We start from the raw sequence: 26216 nt of genomic DNA, 5'->3' as shown, positions 1-26216 counted from the left end.
TATTATTATTTAAAATTTTCAAATATATGACAAATTTAAAATTATCGATGAAGAAAAAAAAAATACCCTAATTAATTAACACTACTATATGTTTGTTATATGTAATTCTTATACTATTAAATAACTAAATAGATCATAAAACAAATAAAACATAGTTGACTATTTTTAAATTTGAGTAACCTATCAAATATAATTTTTGAAAATGTAAATTAAAAATTTGAAGTTCATGCTTCATAAATTAAAATTAAAAATAATAATATTAATTATTTTGTGTGTAAAATGCGAGTGTTAAATGGAATACAAAACCTTGAGTTTATATTAATTAGTTGATCTCAATTTGAGCTTGTTTCTTGATTTGTCTTGATTTTATCCAAATTATAAAAAATATGATATTCAACTTGATCCAAAAAATATGAGTTGTTTCCTAGTTTGACCAATTGATTGATCAAACTTGATTTTTAAAACAAAATTTAAGTGCAAATTTTTATATTGCATTCTATATTTTTAGAACATTCGAAGGAAGTGATAGTGGTTTCAATGTTACAATTATATGGTTAGATAGTATGAGATTTTAGTTATCATTTTATGCACAATTTATATGCTTACATTGTCTACTAATAGTATTAAATATTTGTTCATGGATTTATATTCTATAATAATATTAATGTCATAACTTATAAATTTCTATTCTAATTAGAATTACAACAACAACAATAATAACAAAACCAAACCTTAAGTCCACTAGGTGAGATCATTTTTCGTCAATTTATGCGATTATGGACTAACCCTACCCCTACCAATTCTATTACCCTCCACTGTAACTAAGAAATTTGTTGATATAAAAAAAGATGATATTATTAGAAATAATAATAGAATTATATTATCATGTTTATATCAACTAATTGATTCAAGCTAGTCTAATCTATTGAACTGATTAAGTTGAGGATGAAAGTGTTTATGTTTACGAGTTTCAAAATATTAAATTTAATTGATTAATTTTTAAAATTTAATTTTGTTAAATATAGGTTACATTTTCCAATTCAACTCATTCAATGGAATGAAGAGACAAAGAATTATAAATTTATTATAAAAAATATTTAAATTATACGTGAACATTATCATATAACATTCATAGTTTTAGAGAAAAATATTTTCGAGGTTCACCATGTTCAAGTCAAGCGTCCTGCTTCAGGCGCATTTCTACGACGGAAGAAGGTGAGTGATCCAATTCCAACTACGAAAAAACCATGCCAGCCCGATCAGCGACACGGTTGAAGCCGTCACACAGACGAGGGGCTTCGATTTCTAAATTCTTCAAGAATCCAAAAGTAGCCTTCGCGTTCTCTCTGCTTTTCATCGATGCCCTCCTTGTCTCCATAATCATCGCTTTCGTGCCTTGTAAGCTCATCACCCCCTCCTTCTTACTTGAAAAATAGAAGTTGGCTTTTTGTAATTGTTTTGATTGTTTCATGACAGATACGAAGATAGATTGGGACGCCTACATGTCGCAGGTAATTTATTGTTTTTGTGAAGCCTCGTGAACAAAATTAGCCCATTTTTAATTTTAGCTTCATTTTTAGTCTTATATTTTGTTTGGGTGATATTGGTTCATTCACTTTTTTGTGATTGACGAGCAGGTGAGTGGGTTTCTTGAAGGAGAAAGGGATTACGGGAATTTGAAAGGTGACACAGGTCCTCTGGTCTATCCGGCTGGGTTTCTGTATGTTTATTCTGCGATTCGGTTTGTGACTGGCGGGGAGGTCTACCCTGCTCAGGTAATTATTTTGTGTCAGTTGTGAGTCAAAATGTCATGATCGCCCCGTGTTAGTGCTTTGTTTCTGTTTTTTGTTTTTTACTTTTTATTTTTTTGAAATACGTGAATTATTGCACAATTTTCGTTCTTAACAGTTTTTAATGTAGAGAGAATGCTATGGAGAATTGATTTCGTTTTTGTTTTCGTTTCCTTTCTTCTTTCTCAAAAAAAAAATCCTTGATCCGAACTAAGCCTAATAAACTAAACATAGATAACACAACAGACTAGATGCACAAAACGACTAGCAATCAACCCCGAAACCCCACACAGAAGAAAATCCCAACCGAAACAAAACCCACCTATTAATACTCACTGGCAGGTACTAACAAAACAAGCACTAAACACATCAACATTTTACTTTTGCATGGGTCTTTATATTGTTGAGGAGCTCCTATAAACGATAAATCTTTACTCATGTTCCACTTCAGTAGCCCAAGAGCCTTCTAGTCTATCAATACTCAATAGAAACACAAGTGAGAGGGGAAAATCCAAACCTGCTGTGTCGCTTGGCTATTAGAAAATACATGAGACATTTTCCTTTCAGCTGTTGCAAAAAATAGGTGGAAAGTTTAATAGAACCAAGCCAAGGTTCAGTGCTATAACATTTTCAGTTGATTTTTTTAGGGTGGATATAACAAATTATAGTTGTAAGTTTCATTTTTGCATTTCTTATAAACCAAATGTAGCACATTTTCCAAACTTATTCTAGTTGTTTAAAAAACCAGTGATATTTCACGTCTTATCTTGTATTTTATTTCATTCCCAAGTTATTCTTAAATATCATTAAAGTTTAATTAATCTTGACCTAGAGGTGAAAATTTTCAAATTGTATCAAATAATTTTACAATGGCGATATGTCTTTTTGTTCATGTGCATTGCAACTCTTGCTTATCGTTTCATTACTAGCTCTTATTTGAAAATTTATCAATAATTTATTCTATATATCCTTGAATCATAGTTATTCTGATGTTGAATTATGCCTGATGCTAATCATCACATTTGGACTCTATTTCATCCACCCATTATTTTGTAATCAACATGAGATTTTTCTTTAAAAAAAATTTGTGCTGCTATGGGAGTATGGGTGGTAGTCTTCTCGAAATCATCATCTTTGTTTCGTCTTTTCGAAAATTGAAGTTGGAAAATAATTAATGGTGACATTTTCAAACACCGTGTTCCATTTTATAGTGTGGTATTGATCGTAGGGCTTGTAGTTATGTTAGAATTAAAAGGACTAGTATATATGGACAACATGTACCAATTGAAGATGGTAATGGAATAATATATTGTTCACTAGCAATTTAGGAGGAAAGATTGGAATGGAGAAAAAATGGTTTGGGATACGGGTGTGATTCTGGCAATGGAATTTTTTACCTATTTGTTTTAGAGTTTTGTTATGGGTTTATTATACTTTTAAAGTTGATTGGAAGGTGTTTAACTTAGATTAACTAGGTAATGTCTCTATTTCATATTGAGCAATTTGCATAGATGCATACGTCGATTTTGTTATTGACTATTGAGAAATTACAAGATTTTGTGGGTTCTAAAGAAGATGGGTTTATTTTGGTCTGAATGAGGAGGATCCATGAAGGGTTCCGGAGGCTATGTCTTTCGTGTGGAGGGGTCATTTCTTGTGTCTTGAGAAGTTCAAGGATAAAGGGAGATCTCCACGAAGGAGTGGGAGCTTGAGGATGGAAATCCTTCCTCTTTTCTTTGAAGGATATAGTTGCTGTAAGAGAGGAGATGGTTTTGTTGGTAATCGGCGATTGTGGGTTTTGATGTGTCGATTGTATTTGTGGCTTTGTTAATATTAAAAGGGTTGAGGTGCATGTAGGGTGGGTGTGTGTTTTTTAGAGGCCTCTGTTGGGTGTCTCATATGTTGATGTGCTTAGAAATTCTTTGAAGGTGATGCACTCCTTTAGAAGGACTGTCACCTGGTATTGTAGGGTTTTAAGGGATCTACTTTCATGTGCAGTTCCTTCATCCACGTAATATGATGGAAGAGGTGATACCGATTTAAATTTTAAAATGAAGGCGCGTATAATGGAATGGCTATTGAGGGGCTTTGATCTTATGGTTCTTTAGCTTATGGGCTTGTAAAGAAAAGGGTTGTGCTAAATATGCTGAGAAGAAAAGGCTCAGTAAGCCCATTGAGGGAGAATTAGTTGATGGATTGGGCTTAGATATGGTTTCTTAGGGAGAAAAGGGGGTGGGAGGGTTACTTCAAGCATGTAGAATTTTGATAGGTTCATTAGAGATTGTGGATTGAGGGACCTCCCTCTAGGTAACGTGTTGTTCTCTCAATCTTTGGGAGGTGAGAGGGCCGTTGCTAGTCGTTTAGAAAGGTTTTTGTATTGTAGTGATTGGGAGGATGAGTTTTCTAATATTTCTCATATTGCTTTGTCTAGACGTCATTTTCTTGTCTTGTTGGGATCTAGCAAGGTTAATTGGGGCCCTTCTCATTTTCGTTTTGAAAATATGTGGCTGGATCATGATTCTTTTCTGTCTTTGGTTAGGGATTCTTGGAGTGAGGATTTGGAAAAGGGTTAGGAAGTGTCTAGGTTTATAAGGAAGCTTAAGTGTCTTAAAGAGATCTTAAAGTAGTGGAATAGGGAAGTTTTGGAGATATAAGGATTAGGAAGCCTAGCATTTTGGGTGAGTTTGACTATCTAGATAGGAAAGAAGATTTTAGTCTTTTAGAGAGTTAATAGGTTAAATGGGTTTCGTTGAAGAATGAGCTGGAGGATTTGATTTTTAAGGGGTTAGGAGTTGGAAGCAAAAGATTAAATTTAAATGGTTAAAGAGGGAGATTCTAATCCTAAATTTTTTCAAGGTTAGCTAATGGAAAGATGAGAAAAAACCCAATTAGGGAATTGGTTTTGGGAGGGGTGAGGTTATTCCAGATCCTTGTTTAATTGCATAGGAGGTCATTGAAATATTTTTTTTTTTTGGGAAACCTTTACATTGTGGAGGATGCTAGTGGGCATATGATTAAGGGATTAGATTTGAACCATCTTTTTTAGGATCAGTTGTCGACTTGTCATAATTGGAAAGACCGAGTGGAGGAAGTGAGAATTATTGTGTTTAGATGGAGAGGGATAAGGCTATGGGTTCTAATGGGTTTAATATGGTTTCTTATATAAACTTTTGTTGATGCCAGATTTCGTCTGCCGTGAGATGTGACGAGGATGGAATGGAGGGATAAAATGTGACAATGGGGAGTCACCACCTTACCTTTTGAAGAAGGGATAAGATGAGAGAAACCATAATAATCTATGAGTAAGAAGACCCTTATGATCTACGAACTGAGAGATGGGTTTGGGAGCTTGGTTATGTGTAAGGAAGGTGTTAGGCACCTTACGACATTCATTCAAAGAATGGTTATCGTGAACAGTTGGATGTTTGTCTTGTGCTTATAGATAAGAAAGCAATAAAGGATGAGGACATGGAATGTCTCCCTTGTTTGTCCAAATGGAACACATCAATAATGATGTGATCCGGGATGGAAAGGTTAACCCATATACTTGTAGAATCTTGTATTTTAAAGGAAATGATTTGAAAGAAGGATAAATGTGGCCTCAAAATCTCTAAAATATGAGGGACGGTGTGGCAAGTATCTGATTTGAAAACTTTGAAATTTGAAATTTGAAATAAAAGGAAAGTTAAAAATGAATTGGAAAAGGATTTGAATTGAATTTAAAGAAGGATCTTGGAGATATGATTTGAAAGATTTGTATTGGATTTTGAAATGGAGAAAGGAAATAAAATTTCAGTATTTAAATACAATTCTCAAATTAGTAGGTAACATTACCGGCCACGAAAAGAAAGAGAAAAAGAAATAAGAAATAGAAATATATATACAAGAATAAAAATCCTAATCTGCATCTAGAGTGAGATCTCCAACCTAAAAGGGCCCTAGCACTCAATTCTCTCTCTCTCTCTCTCTCTCTCTCTCTCTCTCTCTCTCTCTTTTTTTCCCATTTTTATTTTTGAGAAGTTTCCAGATTTTTCCGCCTTTTTTGGGTCTTTTAATGGTTTATTTGTACTTTTAAAAATTTATTTTACCAAGTTTTCATAATAAATGAAGCACTAAACACAAGAAATAAAAGAGAAAGTTAAGCTATGAGAATAAATATAATAACAATGGACAATAACAATTACAATGTCAAGTAGTAGTAGTACTAATAATAATAATAATAATAATATGAAAAAAAAATGAGAAATAGAATTTTTCATATTTTTTTTCTGATTTTCTATGAATTTTATTCAATTTAAAAAACTATTAAAATCAGAATAATAAAAAAAATGGGCAGGCTGGTTGACCGGTTCACAGATTTTTAAAATTGTAAGGGGGAGCATGTGAACAGTGCTATTGGTTCACTTCCTTTGTCATTCCGCCTGGGGTGGGGGGGGGGGGGGGGGGGGGTTTTAAACCCAAATCCCTGTGTGCAGCTGCCTACTCCAGCCTGTATCAGCGGCACTTCCCTTGCTGTCAATCACCAGACAACGCCTCTGGAGGCCAAAGACACTGGAAAAACACAATATGAAGGTTCCCCTTTGTTGGTTAAAGCTTCCCCATGGCCTCCCAGGTTCCACCACCCTCACAGTCAACAAGCGACAGCTAATAGAAGCTTCGACAGCCTCTGGGTCACCGGAAAATGCCCTTTTCTTGCGAACCTATTCTTCCTCCCTCTATCTATACTTTTTTTTCTCCCAGATTTCAAACCTATTCTTCTCTATGCTATTTTGCTCTCTATAGTCTATTGCTCACGAGTAGGGACAGCTGTGGGAATGACAGCACTGATACAGTACCACACTCTCTCTCACCTATCTATATCTTCTATATTCTCATCTTCTCTCTCTAGTTTTCTTCCTCTCTCTCCCGTCTCTCAACTCATACAGCTTTGCATGCTGCCAATGCAAGCTAAACCATGCCTCAAGTAATTGGCTGCCAATAGAATCATGCATTATTGAAAACCAGAGATTTAGTAGAATATAAGTATTCTTTATGGCAAAGATTTCATTTTTGATCAAGAAATGACATTCATCACTCTCTTAACAACCAACTAATCTTAAAGAAAGAAAATGAGGCAAACAAGATTCATTAGGCAAACATAATAAAAGATTAAGTTAAGCTTTCTTATTAGCACCATGGAGGACAAGGCATGTTAATGAATGGAGAAGGATTTAAGGTGAATACCTTGTTAGAAGAGATGTTGGACCCCGAGCAAAATCAAGAGGTCTAGCTTTGGGATGGCCTTCCCAATCCTTTGGGTTTGAATGTATGCTCTCCTTTTCCCAGTCAATGTTGGCCTCATCTTTCCTTCAAAATTAGCTCTCCCTTGTGCCTCCTCTTTAGCTTCTTATTTATAATAAGAGAGCTAGGGTTTGGTTAAAAACCAATAGTTCGAGCAAAATCAAGAGCTCTAGCTTTGGGATGGCCTTCCCAATCCTTTGGGTTTGAATGTATGCTCTCCTTTTCCCAGTCAATGTTGGCCTTTTCTTTCCTTCAAAAGTGGCTCTCCCTTGTGCCTCCCCTTTAGCTTCTTATTTATAATAAAAGAGCTAGGGTTTGGTTAGAAACCAATAGTTCAAGCAAAATCAAGAGCTCTAGCTTTGGGATGGCCTTCCCAATCCTTTGGGTTTGAATGTATGCTCTCCTTTTCCCAGTCAATGTTGCCCTTATCTTTCCTTCAAAAGTGGCTCTCCCTTGTGCCTCGCTTTTAGCTTCTTATTTATAGTAAAAGAGCTAGGGTTTGGTTAAAAACCAATAGTTTCCTAGAGTGGCCTTGGGGGCGAGGAAAATTACTTCCTTGCCCTTTAGGGTGCTTGGGGAACTCAAACAAACCTATTCTAAACTAAGACAAACCTAAAAACAAAGATAAGAATCCCAATAAACATAATTAGTGCCTTAAAAACACCCAATTATGCAACTAGTGTTAAAATACCGTTTAGAAGAGGTTCTAAGCCACCACATAGGCACACCGCAAAGTAAAAAAAAGAAAAGAAAAAAAGATCTGGTAAAAAATAGGCATCCATAGCTGCCCCTCTTTGGCTCATCTCTTTGTATGAAGGCATGACAAAGATATAGATGCCGATTCTGACTGGGAGACAAACATCATAAAATCCATGCAATTAATGAGCACTGGATCATACGTAGGGGCTTGGTTTCCTACTTTAAATGAACCCAGAATGATAAAAATGCGGCTTATGCCTAGGGATTTTGTACCCTACTGAGAATGATACCAAAGAAAAACATGAATATATTGATTGAATTTTCTGTAAAGGCCTTGTATTTGCCCTACCTTGGACGGAATTGAAAGCTAGGATTGAAACATCTGTAGGAGTCTTGTATTTGTCCTACCTTAGGTGGATTTGTAAACAAGGATTGAATCATCCATAGGATTCATTTACTCGTCCTACCTTAGATGTATTCGAAAATGAGGACTGAATCATTTGTAGGAGTTTTGTACTCGTCCTACCTTAGATGTATTTGAAAATCAGAATTGAATGAATGTGATCAAGATATTTTATGTGCATGACCACAACTTGGATTAAATGCATGCAAGTAGGATTTTTTACATGCATGAATCACAACTTGGATTAAATGAATGCAAAAAGGAGTCCTTTACGTGTATGAAACACACGCTGGATTAAATGAATGCAATCAGGAGTCCTTTATGTGTATGAAACACAACTTGAATTAATGAATGATTTGCATGCTCGTGCACAACTCGAATGATTGAATGTTCATGGGGCTTCCACCCATCTTGGACAAATGTAAATCAAGCTCAAGTTTTGCATCATGTACAACTCAGATTGTTTGAAGGATTTGCATGCTTGTGCACAACTAGAATGATTGAAGACATGAAGGGTTTACATGCTTATGCACAACCCAAATGTGAAAAGAATTAGGATTTTCGTGCTCGTGCACAACCCGGATTTGAGATGTGAAAAAGGATTAGGATTTATGTGCTCATGCACAACTTGGATATGAAATGTGAAAAGGATTAAGATTTACATGCTTGTGCACAACCCAAATATGAAATGTGAAAAAAGAATTAGGATTTACGTTCTTATGCATAACCTGGAGTGAAGATATGCTACAAAAAAAAACTTGAGTTTGAAGGAGTAGAAGAAAGTCGAATGAGTCCCTTTTCTAGATCTCCATTTTCAAAGACAATATGATGCATGCTTGTGGTCAAATCTCTTTGCAAATTGAATGTTGGGCTTGAACGACAATGGTTATGCTCATCTTGGCCAGTTAAGGCTTCCCAAAAGCTAGTTTTTTTGTATCTTAGAAAACAATTGAATGACTTGAATAACCCTCGGATGATCGGGATTCAAATTATTGGACCAGAGGCTGTTTGTTTGAGATTAACATTTGCAAGGACAAAAGTACTTCTCCTTTTCTTGTCAACTGTGCTCCTTTATGAGAGATCATACTGCGACGATATGGAAATGAATCATTTCTTTTCTTTCACAACAAACAATAGTTAGCACTAATTTTGTGAAAAATTCAATTGTCAAAATGAAAATGAGCTCAAAATTATGCATTTGGTTTAGAAAGTATTTTTTTTGAAAAGGAGCGAGAAGGTCGGTTTCAAGACTCGCGGTTGAAATTGCCAATGAATTAATGGTTGATGGCAAAGTGTAGGGCTCAAGATATGGGTTGTTTATGAAAGAGTAGTGAATGGATTTGGTTTGTTTTATAGACTAAGGCATTGACTTGATTGCAACTTAAGATCCTATATTGAGATGTTGAATATGACAATGGTTATCCTTGCTCGAGTGCTTTGACGAGATTCTTCTTCAAATACAATCTACGCTAGTGTCGGGATTGTTCTTGAAAATCTGTCCTAAAAACACTACCCCAAGTATCAAAGTTAGGGGATGAAATAATCTCTTTGAATTCATATAAACTCCCCTTTAAATAAAAACGTCCCCAGTTTGAAATGTGGTTTTTCAATCCTTCGGACTAATTTCTTTCCAAACTTGTCATTTCTACTCTCTCTCTCTCTCTCTCTCTCTCTCTCTCTTATTTTTTATTTTCTTGTTCTTTTGTGCCCATGTTCCTCGACTTGACGCTGTTTTTGGTTTTCACTGAGGGTCGGCTGCATACCGCCTTCGCAGGTTTTTTCTGTACACGCAAATAATTGATACCTTAAGCTCCTTGAGAATTGTTTGCTTAGATACTTCCAATTTACCTTTTTCTAGAGTTGAAGAATTTGATGGAACTATAGAATATGCTTGTTTGGCCTTGAGTTTGAGATATCATGAGTAAATGTCCTTAAGTGCCGTGCTAAAACTGTGATATCAAGGTGAACTTAATGATATAGCACGGGATGTAGTCTGGGTTAGGGGTAACAAAAATGATGACATCTCTTCATTTTGATTTCCATGTTTTTCTTAGCAAACTGAGATACTAGTGGCTTATCCAAGGTCAATATGCAGATAAGGGTGAAGGAAATATAGGTTCATAACAGCCTTAATAGGTTAACAAGTGGTAACCCAATGTAATGCATGGTGAAAGCGATTATTGGTTGACCAAATGATGTCCACACATTATTTATGCATAGCCTTAACATGGTACTCTTGGGATTGCTCAAGATATTGATACTTAAAGGCCTTTAGGATTCTTGAAAAGGCTGTCTTGCAGTTCTAATCTCATGAACAATGCTTGTTTGTCATGGAAATTCTTGCATTTGTGCAGTTCATGCTTCATTGACAAAGAGTCCCTTAGGGTTTTCTTGTTTTGTTTGAAGGACTTGTTGCTTTCAATACCTTTAACCAGTTTGCAATCAAGGTCATTACTAAGTCTACAAGGTGGGCTTTTCTTTTATTTTCTTTTTTCTTTTTTAATTTTTTAACACAAGGAAGGAAATTTGAATAAGAGAAGGGATGCGACTGTGAGAATGAGATGTAAAAGGAGGAATTGTGAATAAAAATGAGCTCTTATTATCATTCAAGAAAAGATGCCCGTTAACATTGAGCCCCTTCATAGCCACAACAAAGCTTGTGAGATGTGTAGTGTTAACAAATGTTTAAAACAATAGAAAGACCTATAACTTAAAAATCTCATCACAACTATCATCTTGATAGCTTAACAAAGAAAAGGCGAAGCCATTGTGCCCAGCCAATTGATAGACCAATGCTCGATCTCATGAATTTGTTTGGCTTTAGAAAGTGAGGGGATGAACATTGATTAGGTGTTGTATCCTATGCTCAAAATAATGTAGTTTTCGGTAGCATAGCCTGGGGCACCCGTATTATGCTCACTGGAGGCCTTCAGGGTATGCCTATTGGATGGACTTTAATGGGGCAGGTCCCAACTTTATCTGAGCAAGTAGTTTTCTTTAGAGCTTTGGTAGAGGTATCGATAGTTTAGTGAATGCCCAGCGAAGCTTCTCAATTTTTGTTGGTGGATTGATCTTCATGGTTGGGTTTCCCTTATTGGCCATGTGGAATTTGAGTACCTTGTTATCTAGCAGGTTCTATATTTAGTGCTTCAAAGCTATACACTTCTCTGTAGAATGACCAGGGGTATTCATATGAAATTTGTCAGATGACTTTGGGTTGTGCCACTTTAAAGATGAGCATATGGTCAATGGCCTTGGAGTGATCATTTCTTGGGAAACCAACAGGTAGCATAATGCAGATGTTGGCATGGGTAGTGTGTTGAACTCCCTTTTCCATTTGGAGTCTTGTTTAGCTGATGCTAGATTGATGTTTTGTGTCTCAGATCTCAGGCTGGTTGATCTTGTATGGTAGGCCCTAGGGTGCTGTTTTGCTATCCTTGTTTGATTAGACATAGGTCCAAGTGTCATGAGGTGGAGGGACACTGTTGAGGAGCATCCAGGACCTAGAAGTTATTGGTAGGCTGAGCATAAACTTGATAAATTGGCTGTTGCATCTTTTCAAACACTGGTCCCTTCCTAGCAGATTTTTGCAATTCTATCTTTGTCAAATGTGGAACTAGTGTAGCTTGGATAATTAATCTTGATTCTTGATCAATGACCAACTTTGCCACTGTTCTCTCCAATGAGTTAAGCTGCTCATTGACATGAGACTTTCCTTTCTTATTTGGTTCCAATAGATCCATACTTCATAGACAGCATAGATGTATTTTCTTGTAATGAATTAGTCCTTAAACTTAAATTGTTATGTCTATGAGGTGGAGAAGTTGTAATATAATATGTGCATCAAACATATTTGTAAGATAATGTCCATTAAACATATTTAGTGATTAGTTAATATGAAATTCATAAACCATTTAAATATTATTTATTATACAAATAATGATAATTTAGACATGAATGGTTGAATAAAATGTTGTTGTAAATTTACTTTTTCATAAATTTCAAAAGCACTTGTAATAATATTTTGTTTCGATAAAAATAAATAAAATAAATTAAGAGAGAAATTTCACTAAACTCCAAAATCTCTCATTTGCATTTCGGGGAAATTTCATTGCATAGTTCAAATTTCGACAAGTTTCGCTAAAATTTCGAGATTTCGATAAATTTCAGATGATTCGTTGAAATTTCGACGGATATTATACAAGATGGAAATCGACTGCCATTTCGATTTCGAGGGTGACGGAAACCGAAAATTTCGATAATTTCGACGGAAATTTCGATAATTTCGTGGAAATTTAAGACCATGTATACAACGGACCCTAACGAGGACAAGTCCCACAGGGGTCCATACTGCACTTGTTCACATATCTGTCAATGTGAACAGAGACCGAAATCTCACTGAAATTGCTAGTGATATTGTCCATGGCACAAGCCTTTCCTTTTTAAGATAATGGGGTCCATAAAGTGACACAATTTGATTCTGTTGGAATTGGTGTGATCTCAAGAAAGGGGGGGGGGGGGTGAATTGGAATTTTAAAACTTTTCCTAGGTTATGTTCAAATCAACAAGCAGTATAGCTCAACCTAGAGTCAGTCTAAACAAGTACCAATTACCCAACAAGAAATTAATTGAGCAAATAATCAAAAGCAAATATAGCAGGCTCAGTTTATCCCAATTATTCACAATATTTAAATCATGCACCCATTTATAAGTAATTAAATATAGGCATACATGTGCAGGAAATTAAAGTGTAGGAATTTAAGAGCAGACATAAGATATGTTATTAGGGTTCGGCCAATCCTGCCTAACTCCCGCCTCTAGCTCGCAAGCCTGAAGATTCTACTAAAGCTCACTTCACGGGTGGAGCGACACTGAATACAACACTAGGTCAAATTACCAGGGCTGACCTCAACCTTTACAACCAATTCTTACGGGCTGGATTAACACCCCCTCAGGCCACGCCTCGAATACAACAGATAATCAACACAATTTCGTGTACAATTTCAATGCTTCTAGCACAAGCAGATTTGTACAATATTACGATCTAGAATATATGCGCTTACAAATGATAAGATCTAATGCTCAAGTGAGATTTGCTAAAACACTATTTCAGCTCTCAATAACAATATATGTATGTGTGTATACGTGAGAGTGAATGCCTTTGATTCAAGACAAATAAGATCAATATATTATCAAAGGAACTTTGAATTTCAAAGAGAAATCTTAACACAATATTTTTCAAGTATAAGCACAAACGAGATTGGGGTTCAAGCTTGCTCAAAAGTATTTTATCGAAAATGCAAGCAAGCTTTTGAATCTGGCAATGAAGATGCCAAGACTCAGAAGCTAACAAAAGTTCTTCTCAGAAAGATATTTATCAATCAAATATATTGAGAAAGAACCCTAGCTTTACTCTCCAAGAAAAATGTCAATCAATACACGAAAATGAGAGTAATAAGTTTCAAAAACAAATCTGTGTAGGCACACACCAAGTGAAAATCAAACTCTCTCTAACTTGCAATTAGTTTGCAAGAAAGGAGTAAGCAAAAATTACTCTCTAGTTTTGAAAAGATTTTTCAAGCAAAAAATATATGGGAGTATGAAGTATAGGCTTGAAGATATGAAAAATATGCAATGTAGGCTGAGGAAAAATCAGAGAGAATTTTTGTCTAATCATGTTGCTAATCATGTGCTAATCTGGACAAATGAGGGGTATATATAGAATTCTCTTAATTTTAGATCGTTGGGGACATGGAGGGAATTTATGAAAAGTTTAATTAATAATTAACCCCTATTTAAAGCCAATTACCGCGGTTAAAAATATGGCAGCCCGAGAGATTCGGTTGCTCGAACAAACATAGTCAGAAAAGTTTACTTTCTGACTTTGGGTGCCTGAGTGAAGGTTTGGGTGGCTGGGCCAAGGCGATTTTCCAAACACTTGAGGTTTAGTCACCCGGTGGTTAGTTCGGTCTGCCGAACTTCATACCTCGGTCACCCGGTGTACATTTGAACTTGGAGTTTGGGCGCCCAGGGAAGGTAAAAAGTGACACCCCTTATGTTCGGTCGACCGTGAATAGTATGTTCATTTGAGTATGGTCGCTCGGACCACAGTCAACTTTGTTGACTCTTACCTATTCGGTTGACTGAGACATTTTCAACGTCTTGAGTTCGGTCGCCCGAAGCCCTTTCAAGATTAAAGGAAGGTCCAAATTTTTGCTTAAATTTCACCCCTACTTGTATAGATATGACTTGTGAGTTAAAGGGGATTTTTCATGTGGTTCTTAGGTGACCTTCCTTTAATCTATGGCCTTTTGAGCATTTAAACCCTATCATGCATGCAAATGCATTATTATAGACCATATTAAATATTACAGACCCAAAAGAATAAATGCAAATATAATAAGCAAATGGTCTTCATTCATTTTGTTCCTTAATCTCTTTGCTCTTCAAATGCCATATGTAATGTGATCTTTGCATTCCTCATGGCTTCCTTGTGTTCCTACCCTCAGTGCATGCAAAGGATGATCCTGTTTCAAGAGCCCGGTGCACATGTAAGAACCATTGGATTTGTCATAATCAAAACGGGAAGGACAAATAGAGTCAACAGATTCCTTCCCAAAAATTGTTTATAAGAAGGTGATGTAAAAAATCAAAAGTTTTGAAAACATGAAAATTTAGTTGTAAAAACTACAATATGGAAATTTATTTACTAAATCATGTTTCTCGACCAATCTCATAATGAAAAAAAAAGGAAGAAAGTGGTGAGACTAAGTACTTGAAAAGTAAATTCACTTTGGAGAAATTAGATTCTTCAATCCATGCCTGCTTTGTAAGTTGGAAAGAAAAGAGGAGAAGACGAACACTAGAAGTGCTTGAAACGGAATGGGGTTGGATGAAGGTTAGTGTTACAAGTGGAAGGAGGAGAGCACACAACAGTATATGCAAGATCTTGGTCAAAGTCAAAACCATGCACATCAATACCAAATGCTTGCGCTAATGAGGTTGCATGTGTGACTACTAGTATTTTAGTGTCAGATCCTTGAGTGGCTTGACATTGCCGAGGCACACGGTGTGGGCAAACCATGTTCCAAGGCAGCAGCTTGAGATGGCATGTCATGGGTCATCTTGACAATGGTTAGTTGGTTTAAACTGTGTTTCTATAAGGAGGAGCACATAGTTAAGATGTTGCCTACTTGACATGGTTAGAGATAGGCATGGTTGAGGCCATGATCCTTGACAAGATTGCTTATAGTGGCTGGATGTGGTTGACATGGTTCATATGGTTAATTTGGTCACAACTAGTTCCTTAATGACAATTACTGTGGTTGGTATGAAGACAAGTTGTGGTTAAAGAGGGGGGGGGGGGGGAACTGTGCTAGAAGCAAGTGTTGACTTGTGGAGAGTAGACAGTGTCAATGTTAATGGCTCTCAATGTTGACAATTGACCATACAGGGCAGTTACTTGGTAGTTTACCTTTGCATGGCTAACAGACATGCTTAGTTAATGGGTAAATTCGTGGGGGACATTTGGACATGATCTTAGCCATTTAGTTGTTAGCATAACTTACTCTAACCTTGTAGGCAATTGCTGGTTACGTCTAGCACAGCCTAGGCCAGTTGGAGTTGTCAATTGCAGACCCTAGGCAATTGGGGGTGTCAACTGTAGACCCTAGGTAGTTGGTGGTGTCAATTGTGTATAAAATTAACATGTGGGTTGCAAGGGGCAAGGGATGGACGAGATGTGTATGTTTCCTGTGCATGTTAGATGGCATTGTACTTGTCTTTGAATAAAGAAAGGTTGGGAGGTGTTGCATTTGTATATTGCTTGTTGCCTTGTGAATGTTTTCTTGAATCATATCCATTTGCAGGACTTGACCATCGATTCTATGTGTGTGACTTTGGCTTAACTAGGTGTGTCACTTGGTGCCAAGCAGTGTCTAGTTGTGTATTGTGGACTTAGATCCTATGACACCTAGCAAGATGGGATTGTGTGATACAAAGGGTCATTGATAAAGGTTCTAGTATTAGGGTAAGATAGATTTAAGGATACTAGACTCTATCTTCTTTAGTTAGGCTTAAAGGAATCTGTCTTAGCTATCTGTGAAGGACAATCGAGCCTTTCACCATAATTCTAGTGATAATGGAAGAAAATCCCCATGGTCACCATTCCTTGCAAAGGAAGATCTAGTTTGAGCGAAGGCTTTCATGAATATGATCAAGAGCAAGATGCTCCATGGGTACTAGTGCTCATCCCTTTATTGAACCTACTGGGGTGAATCTAGGTGTAAGGTTAAGTGTGTGGTAGAATATGTGAGTGATGTGTTAAGGAATATACGACCTGTCATTACATTAAATTATACAATTAATTTTAATAATTCACAAAAGAAGGCATACATATTTACAATGGAAGCATTCATTATTTTGTAAAGTTTCCTACACATAGCAAGTAAAGGAAACAAAAATGAACAAAAAATAGACAAACAGAACAACTTAAACTAGAAGGACAAACAAACAACAAAAGCAATGACCTAGGCTCTCTAGTGGTCCCTAGCGGAGTTGCAAGCTATCGACGCCATATTTTTCCTGCTGTGCAACGTGGCAAGGATGGAATGAAAGGATAAAATATGACAATGGGAGTCGCCACCTCACCTTTTGAAGAAGGGATAAGATAAGGGAAGTCCTAATAATCTACGAGCAAGACCCCTATGATCTATGAACTGAGAGATGAGTTCTGTAGTCCGTCATGCATAAGGAAGGTGTTAGGCACCTCACGATCTCTATTCAAAGAATGGTTGCCATCAATGATCGGATGTTCATCTTATGCTTATAGATGATAAAGAAATAAAGAGTGAGGAGATGGAATGCCCCCCCTTGCGCACTCAAACTGGGAATGGGTTTATTTTCCTTTGATGACCCAAATCAACATCAATAATGATATGATCTGAGACGGAAAGGTCAACTCATATCCTTGTAGAATCATGTATTTTAAAGTAAACAGATTTAAAAAGAGGATAAATGTGGTCTCAAAATCCCTAAAAGATGAGGCAAGTATCTGATTTTAAACTTTGGAAATTCAAATTTAGAAATAAAAGGAAAGTTAAAAATGATTTGGAAAAGGATTTGGACGGAATTTAAAGAAGGATCTTGAGATATGATTTGAAAGATTTGAATTGTGTTTTGAAATGAGAAAGGAAATTAAAATTTCAGCATTTAAAAACAATTCTCAAATTAAGGTAAGATCATTGGCCACAAAAAGAAAGAAAAAAAGAAATAAGAATCTTTTAGTGATTCTGAGGCCTCGTTTATCCTCTTTTCAAATCTTTTTTTTTAAAATAAAAGATTTTACAAAGACATAGGTTGACGTCTTCATCCTAGATCACATCATTATTGATGTTGATTTGGGCAATCAAAGGAGAATAAATCCATTCCATATTTTTGAATAATTTTTATTGAAAGCCTTTGGGCTAACAAGGAAAGCCCTCAGGCCACCCTCTTTTGTCTTGTAACCACATCATCTGTGATGTTTTGTTTAGGCGCACAAGGGGGACATTCCATCTTCTCACCCTTTATTCTTTTCTCATCTATAAGCATAGGACATACACCAATCATTGATAGCAACTGTTCTTTGAACGGATGTCGTAAGGGGTGCCTAAGACCTTCCTTGCGCATAACCAAGCTCCCAAACCCATCTCTATATTCGTAGATCATAAGGGTCTTGCTCGTAGATTATTAGGGTTTTCCTCGCTTTATCCCTTATTCAAAAGGTGAGGTGGCGACTCTACATTGTCATATTTTATCCCTCCATTCCATCCTCACCACCTCGCATGGTAGATGAGATCTGGTGTCAACAACTATTAGGTTTTGATTAAGGGTGATTTGCTCAAGCTGTTTAATGAATTTTATTGGAATGGATTTTAAGTAAGAGCATTAATTGCACTTTCATCACTTTGGTCCTTAAGAAGAGTATATCTATGAACCTTTCCGATTTTAGATCTATTATTTTAGTGTCTAGCGTGTATAAGATTGTTGCTAAAGTGGTAGCTAACAAGTTGAGTGTTGTGCTTGATAATACCATTTATAAGGGTCAAAGTGTGTTGTGGAGAGTAGGCAAATTGTGGATGCTATTTTGGTTTCTAATGAGGTAATGAAGGACATTCGTAGGAGGAATGAGAGCGGAATCATTCTTAAGTTGGAGTTTGGAGAAGCTTATGATAGTGTTTGTTGGAACTTTTTGTCTAAGATTTTTGTTGGGAAGGGTGGTTTGGGGAGAGATGGCATTCTTGGTTGAGGGGTTGCTTGTCAAGTGTTTTCTTTTCTGTTATAGTGAATGGTGAACTTAAATCTTGGTTTAGTGTGGTGAAGGTGTTAGACTAGGGGATCTGCTCCTATTTTGTTTGTGTAGTGGTAGATGTCTTGAGCAAAATGGTAGACAGTGCAGTGGAGAAGGGTTTATGAAATGTACGGATGTGGGTAGAGAGGGGGGTTGTTGTGTCCCATTTTGATACTATTTTCATTTTAGGTGATCATAGGTCTTCTTTTTTAATATTCTGAGTCTCCCTTAAATCTTTCAGCAGGTTTCTAGGCTTGAAGTAAACCTGGGTAGGTGTAGATTGCTATTAATTTAATCTGAGGAGCTGACCTTGTATGTGGTTGTGGTGTTATGGATTGGCCCTTGTCTAATTTAGAGGTCCCTTAATTCAGATCCCTTTGAGTGGTGATCTTTGGTCAGTGTGCTTTTGTGATCCAGTGGTGAAGAGGGTGTCTAAGCATTTGGACAAGTGGAAAGATGCGTTATCTAGAGGCCACATTACTCTTATTTAGTATTCCTTTATATTATTTGTCTATTTTCAGGATTTTGGTTGGTATAGCTAGTAAACTGGAGAATACTATGAGAGATTTCCTTTTTTTTTGGGGTTAGGGAGAAAAGGGATTGTGCCTAAGCTGGAGGGAGTGTTTGGCTCTTGGAAAGTTGGCATCTAAAAACAACATCCTTATGGCTCAATGGTTTTGGCGGTTCCTCTTAGAGAATTCCTCTCATAGAAATACAGTCACTGGAGTAAATTGGGATGTGTAGGAATGGTGAGATGCTGATTTGGGATCTAGACTTCTGAAGTCCATGGAGGTCTATCTCTCAGATCTAACCCCTTTTCACTCATCATACCAAGGCCTTAAATTTCAATTTCGACTTAAACTTTGAACCTCCAAAAGTATGGAAGTTTCGATAGAAATTTCGATTTCGATGTCAATTTCAATTTGAAAAAATAATGGAAATTAGTTGTAAAGCATGGAATTCTTTTATGAAACTTTAGAAATGGTTAATAGACATAATAATATAAGTTTTAGGATTAATATTTTGCAAGTTAAATACATCTATGCTGTATATGAGGTGGAAAAGTTGTAATATAATGTGTGTATCAAACATATTCACAAAATAATGTGCATTAAACATATTCTCAGTTAATACAAATGAAATTCATAAATCATTTAAATATTATTTATTATACAAATAATGATAATTTAGACATGAATGGTTAGATAAAATGTTGTTGTAAGTATTTTTTCTTATAATTTCAAAAGCTCCCGTAATAATCGTTTTGTTTCAATAAAAAAAAAAAAAAAATTAAGAGAGGAATTTCACTTCGCTTCTAAACCTTTCATTTGAATTCCAAGGAAATTTCATTTTATAGTTAAAATTTCGACAAATTTTGCTATAATTTTGAGATTTTGATAAATTTTGGAAGATGCATGCGTTGAAATTTCGACGGAAATTTTGTAGAATGGAAATCAATTGCCATTTTGATTTCGAGGGTGACGGAAATTGAATATTTCGACGAAAATTTTGACACTGTCGTGGAAATTTAAGACCATGCCATATACTAAGTTTATTTTGGTAATGGTTCTTGAATTCATTTTTAAGAAGATATCTAGGTGGGTAATACTGCATTATCTATTTATTTTCCTCATCTTTATGGCTCGACTTTGGGGAATAATGGTGTCATGCCAACTTTCTTGGTTTTTAATGGTCATATGCCTTCTTGACACTACCTTTTTTGGAGATCTCTAAATGATAAGGAGTTGAAGGAATTTTCTTCTTTGTTGATGATGATGGAAAATTGTCATCCTTCTTCTGGAGCGGATAGCTGTTCTTTATTCTTAGATTCTTTTGTGGTTTATTCTTGTAAATCCTTTTTTTAATCTTTTGACTAGTGCTAATTCCTCTTTTCTGCTCCATAAAGTAATTTGGAAGGTCAAAGTCCTGCCAAACTTTAGAATTTTGTATTGTTGGTTGTTCTTAATAGACTGACAAAGAAATCTGGATTCTTCCATAAAGGCTTTGAGCATTTCTCCAAAAACTCACTATGGCTGTTAGCACAATTTTTTTGAATTAATCGTGCTTTAATCTCCTCCAAGGACTGAGTGATCTGGAAGAGATTAGGGGTCTTGGTCCATTGTAACAAATATGATCTAAATTTTAAACCTTGTGTTGTCCAATGGACCTTGTTTAAGTGTTGAATGATATCTTCTCAGTTTGGAAGGTTTGACCCAAAGAATGTTGCCTTAATTAAGCATTTTGGATGAAGCTTAATATAAGCGGGTACGCTTTTTAACCTGACCTGGAAGTGTTCTCCATTTGCTGCCTTGAATCCTGGGTTACAAGGCTTCCATTTGTCTTTTGGGAGAATACCTAGTTTAAGAAAGCTGCATGCTGCTCCTGTGTTGAAGAATGCAATGACTTTAACCGGCTTTGAGTATTTATCAGCTAATACCAGAACTGGACCAGAGGGTAAAACATAATTTCCTTTCTTAAATTGTGCTGATAATGATTCTTGGATGGAACAAAGGTTGTGAACTTCTTCCTCTATTGATGCTATCGAGTAGCATTCATTGTTAATGGGTTGGATATGAGAACATTCAAGTGGATCGGCCTGATAACTCTCGAATTCTTCATCTTCATTTGAAGAGTCTAAAAGATCTGACTATCCACATTGTTGGAAAGCAAGGATAGAATCTTCATTTTGTTGATCATTAATGAAGAATATAGATTCGATGTCATCATCAGAATCCCAATCCAAGACTTTGTGCAGCATCTGGATTAGTTTAATTCTCTTGCGTTTTTTGGGGACACCTTTTTGCATAATGTCCCTTTTGATTGCAGATGTAACATCGATGATCTTTTAATTCTTTCTCATGCTTCCTCTTTCTCAAATATTTCCAACACTTCTCCTTGTGTTTTGACCTTCTAGATTTTATGCGGGGATAAATGTCTTCATGTTCTCTTATTGGGCGGGAGCATTGCTTGTTTCCTTTGCACTTGATGAGGAGGTCTTTCCTTTTGCATTCCTTGGTAATTTTCATTCCTGCCTTCTGGACTCTTCTGTACATGTCATACTTTCTGTAAAGCGCATCTAGATTCATAAGAGCACTCTGATAAAGTTTACCAAGGGAGTGCTTTCGAGTAGTTCGATATCACATCAATCCTCATCGACAAATGTCAGAAGCATATCCAAAGATTGCATGAGGAGCTGATGCAAATGATTGATCACATGTCGGCATTCTCTCCAGCTTTTGCATAGTGGCAATGCAGGCATGCTTGTACTTATAGAACTTTGAATCAAAGAGAGCAATTCTGGAGAAATTCCGAAGGCCTTTAATTCCAACAGTTTATTGTAAAGTAGGAGAACTTTGAAAGCACTTTCACCTTATGTGTGCTCATTATGTTTTGACAATTCAGAAACAGCTTCTTATCTATTTTTGCACTGTGATTTTGCTTGGAATTTTGTTTAGGAGGATTTCTTGTTCTCCTTTTTGTATATTCTTCCTTTTCTAATGAAATCATCGCCTTATTTTGTCATTTAAAAGAAAAAAAACTATTGCTAACTTGCAGTTTAGTATTATTCAAAGCATATGTTTGTCCTTGGAGAAAATGAGGAGGAAAAAAGTTGTTTGGGTATAATGGCGTGACTGAATAAAATTGTCCTATGCATTTTGAGTGAAGTCAGATCCCTGTATCAACATGAAATGGCTCTAATGACTCATGAATGTATTATATGCAAATAAATTATTGACGTTGTGATCTAAAACTTATGCTTTATATTCTTTTGCAACTTGCAGATTTTGTTTGGCCTTCTGTATATCGCGAATCTGGCAATCATCTTATTCATCTATGTGAAAACTGATGTGGTATGAAATTCCTTGTGTTCATTTAACATGAATTGCTACTACTTATTAGTAGACAGCTCTATATGAGAAATTCTGAACTGTATCTACTAAAACGTAGTTGGTGATTTATAAGAAACATGAATAAGGTTTTCTATGCAACATGTTCAGGGCCTTGGTGTAATGTTAATAAGGTTTACTGAAGTTTCTGTCCCCCAAGCATGGCAACGAAGAATGAATTTTTGGAACACATGCTTGGGCATACATCCAAGACTATACCTTGTTTTATGACTGTTAGGCAGACAGTATACAGTGTAGAGTGACAATAAAGCTTACATTTATAATCTCTATCTCCGCAGTTTAAATTTGGAAAATTGGTCTACAAGATTTTGTGTTAGGTTTTTCATTTTTTTTAATTTTTTTTTGAAACTATCGTGCAGCTTCCATGGTGGGCTGTCTCTCTACTTTGTCTATCAAAAAGAGTGCACTCCATTTTTGTGCTTCGTCTCTTTAATGACTGTTTTGCTATGACCCTCCTCCATGCCGCAATGGCAACGCTTCTTTGCCAACACTGGCATCTCGCTTTGATAATTTTCAGGTAGCATTTTCAATTTCCCCCCTGTATATATTTCATGCTTAATTTTGATGGGACTTGATTTAAGTTTTCCCTTGTTCATACAGTGGAGCTGTTTCAATAAAGATGAATGTGCTCCTATATGCTCCACCTTTACTGCTCCTTATGTTAAAGGTATATTAATCGATGTTTTGTCCTTTCACCTACCACCCCCAGCCCGGTCTTGCACCCAGGATTAATGATTACTCATGCAACTTCTCATTATTTTCCACTGAACCCTTCTAATACAGGCTATGGACATTGTTGGGGTGATATCAGCTTTAGCTGGGGCTGCTCTGGTGCAGGTGCTTATTCTGTCACCCACCACCACAACCCTCCTCCCCACCCCCCCACCAAAAAAAAAAAACAAAAAAAAAAAAACAGAAGAATAAATCTCTTTCATTGGGAAAAAAAGGGATTGAAAGTAATGTCTCAACACCCCATGATTACACATATTTTGTGAGCTATTCCATTTGCTATCTTGCTCAGCTGTAAATGTTCATTTTTTAGGTTCTTATTTATTTATTTATTTTTTAAAACTAATAATAAAAAAACTGCTTGACTTCTATTCCCAATTTTCTATCATGTTTTGATCATAATGCTTGTGAAGTGCATGGGATGTTTTAATGCATGAAGTCTCATTTTTCCTTCCCTTTGAAACTGGTTAGGTGAGTTGGAATGCAACTGTGCAAAATTTGTGAGGGAGGGCAATTCTGATGAAGATGTTCATTTATTTCAACATCCCTTGGGTTGATTGGTTCTGCAGATTCTGTTGGGGCTGCCTTTTATTATTTCGCATCCAATTGCTTATTTAGCAAGAGCTTTCAATCTTGGGCGCGTCTTCATTCATTTTTGGTACATTTTCCTTGTTATATGTTAATCTATTTCTAATTAACCTTCTTTACTTGAGGAGATATATTCATTGCTTGATTTTTGGGTGGACATAACTGATAGAACTCCTTTGAATGATCCTCTTCATCTTCTGTTGAATATTACTAGGAGTTATCATAGTGTGTGATATCATATTGGGCATGCTTAGCCATATAAGGATGGATCCAGTCTCTACCTTGTGACGTGTCTTTTATGGGACAAAGTGAGACTAGTGTGGTCCTGAGACCATGATATTTGGTTTAGAGCGCCTTGGGCAGTATTGCCATATGAGTGGGTCTTGTATAGAGGCATGGCCCACTCTAACAAGCATTAGATATTGAATAGGGAGTCTATCATGATGATGCATGAAGTGTGTGCTAGGAGATCTTGGCCAAGTGAGAATGGGTTAGGTCTCAACCTTGTAAGATGCCTCTTATGGGACAAAACTGAGACCCAGCGTGCGAAAGCAGATAATATCAGTAGGACTAAGGCAAAGTTAGCACGGTTCTTAAAAGGGGAGTAAACTATCTCAAGAAGGGTGTCATAATTGATGGCAATTTTAATCATTTGGTGTTAGAAAACATGAGAGTTGCATGAGGCTAGTTGCGTTTATCCAAGTTTAGGTACTAATGCTTTCTAATACAATTTTGGGAGCTAAAGAATTTTAGCATCTAGGAAAAAACAATTTACAGTTTTCTGGAACAAAGAGCAAAATCTGCTGGTTTTTAATGTTAAATTTGTTATTTTATAATGCTGGTTCATTGTTGAAGCTTGCTGTTGTAAAAGTGGTATCAAGGATTGCTCTTAGAATGGACACCAGATCTGCATTGTTAATTTCTTTTTTCTGAAAACGCATGTAAAATAGAATTTTATTCTTTTTTCTTTTTGACAAAATTGCATTTATATTATGTACTAGACTATTTTGCTACAAATAAGCCATCAGAAATGCATTATGGTGACTTTGGAAAGGTCATTTTTTCCTTGAAACTTGTTCACAATACATCCTGAAGGATTGTAGTTCAATCCACTTGCTCTGATGGGAATGCTTGTGTTAAATAAGAGCTGAATTTTAATGCCAATGGGATAATTGGAATACTGGCTGCACAATTATTCCAACATTGATTGCTTTAGATATGTCCATTGGGCGAAGACATCAATAATACAACAACAACAACAAACCAACCCTTAAGTCCGACTAGGTAGGGTTGGCTACATGAATCCTTTTTCGTCAATTTATGCGATCATGGACAATTCCTTTCGACAAATTCAGGGCTATTAAATCTTTACTCACTATCTCGGTCCAAGTTATTTTAGGTCTGCCCCTACCCCTTCTACTACCCTTCACAATAACTAACTCACTCTTCCTCATTGGCACACTATGTAGCCTACATTGCAAATGCCCAAACCATCTAAGTTACCCCTCGCTTATCTTATCTTCTATAAGAGCTATGTCTAACTACGAATATGTTCATTTTTTAATTTATCTTTCAATTTTATACCATTCATCTATCTAAGTATTCTCATCTCGGCAACTTTCACTTTATGGATATGTTGTTTGTTAGTTGCCCAACATTTTGATCCATATAGCATATCTAGGAAAAAAATTTAATTGTGGTTTACGATAATATCTGTAACAAAATTCTTAATTTCTAGGCCTTAACAAGTTGGGAACTCACTGTTATTACTTGCAAGATGCTTGAACGTTGCTATCTTAAATGACACATTACAGGTCAGAGTTCAGTCTGGAGCACATTTAATTTATAATATCTGATTGCTAGTTATGAAGAGTGCTTTTCAGATGTCCTGCAAAAGTATATAGGTGACAATGTAGGATATTTTGCAGATAATCTTTGTAAGGGATTTTGCAAAAAGTGAGATGCTTGTAAACCCTCTCTCTTGGGATGAATATGGTAAGCCTTGAGTTGATGCAACTATGTCTCTTAATCAAGAAACATATTACGCGAAATTGCAACCACGCATGAAACTTCAAATTTGCATACACACTGGGAATGGTGGACAACCCATGGTAATTGGCAGTTCTCAAGTCGAAAAATCTATAATGAATTGACTCTAATCTTCCACTTGTTGTTCCAATGAAATTGTCTTGATCTTGATGACCTGTAAAGTATCACAGTCCTGATATTTGCTGCCATGTTTTAATCTTCCCAATTTCGTACCTCATTGCTCCAACCATTCTGTAATATTATTAGTTTAATGTTGTTCTGTTTTCTTGTTTGAATGTCTTCTTTGGTGTTCATTATAGTATATACCTTATTTCTAGTGTTCCACATGTTATTGTTCCTGTGGATTAACTGAAAAGTGCTTCCTATCTGTTGTATCAGGTCTGTTAACTTCAAGTTTGTTCCTGAACCTGTTTTTGTGTCGAGGGAATTTGCTATGTCTT

At 36.1% G+C, this 26216-nt stretch overlaps 1 protein-coding gene across 2 annotated transcripts in view; it reads left to right on the top strand.

Moving 5' to 3' along the window:
* Window positions 1-1095: 1095 nt before the first annotated feature.
* LOC131156152 (dol-P-Man:Man(5)GlcNAc(2)-PP-Dol alpha-1,3-mannosyltransferase) overlaps window positions 1096-26216 on the top strand; it is a 38640-nt gene continuing 13519 nt past the window's right edge. The window contains exons 1-9 of one of the 2 annotated variants that reach the window (XM_058109610.1): window positions 1096-1398; window positions 1477-1511; window positions 1638-1775; window positions 22285-22353; window positions 22770-22927; window positions 23011-23077; window positions 23194-23247; window positions 23709-23797; window positions 26155-26216. The exon at window positions 26155-26216 is cut by the window's right edge and continues 55 nt beyond it. In XM_058109610.1, the coding sequence (XP_057965593.1) occupies window positions 1248-1398; window positions 1477-1511; window positions 1638-1775; window positions 22285-22353; window positions 22770-22927; window positions 23011-23077; window positions 23194-23247; window positions 23709-23797; window positions 26155-26216 (823 nt within the window). In that variant the 5' untranslated portion in view covers window positions 1096-1247. The remainder of the gene's footprint in view (window positions 1399-1476; window positions 1512-1637; window positions 1776-22284; window positions 22354-22769; window positions 22928-23010; window positions 23078-23193; window positions 23248-23708; window positions 23798-26154) is intronic. The other variant, XM_058109611.1, reaches the window with a different exon arrangement.

This window comes from Malania oleifera, chromosome 5, assembly GCF_029873635.1.
Source record: "Malania oleifera isolate guangnan ecotype guangnan chromosome 5, ASM2987363v1, whole genome shotgun sequence".
NCBI lineage: Eukaryota > Viridiplantae > Streptophyta > Magnoliopsida > Santalales > Ximeniaceae > Malania > Malania oleifera.
This window is presented reverse-complemented; position numbering and strand designations above follow the sequence as displayed.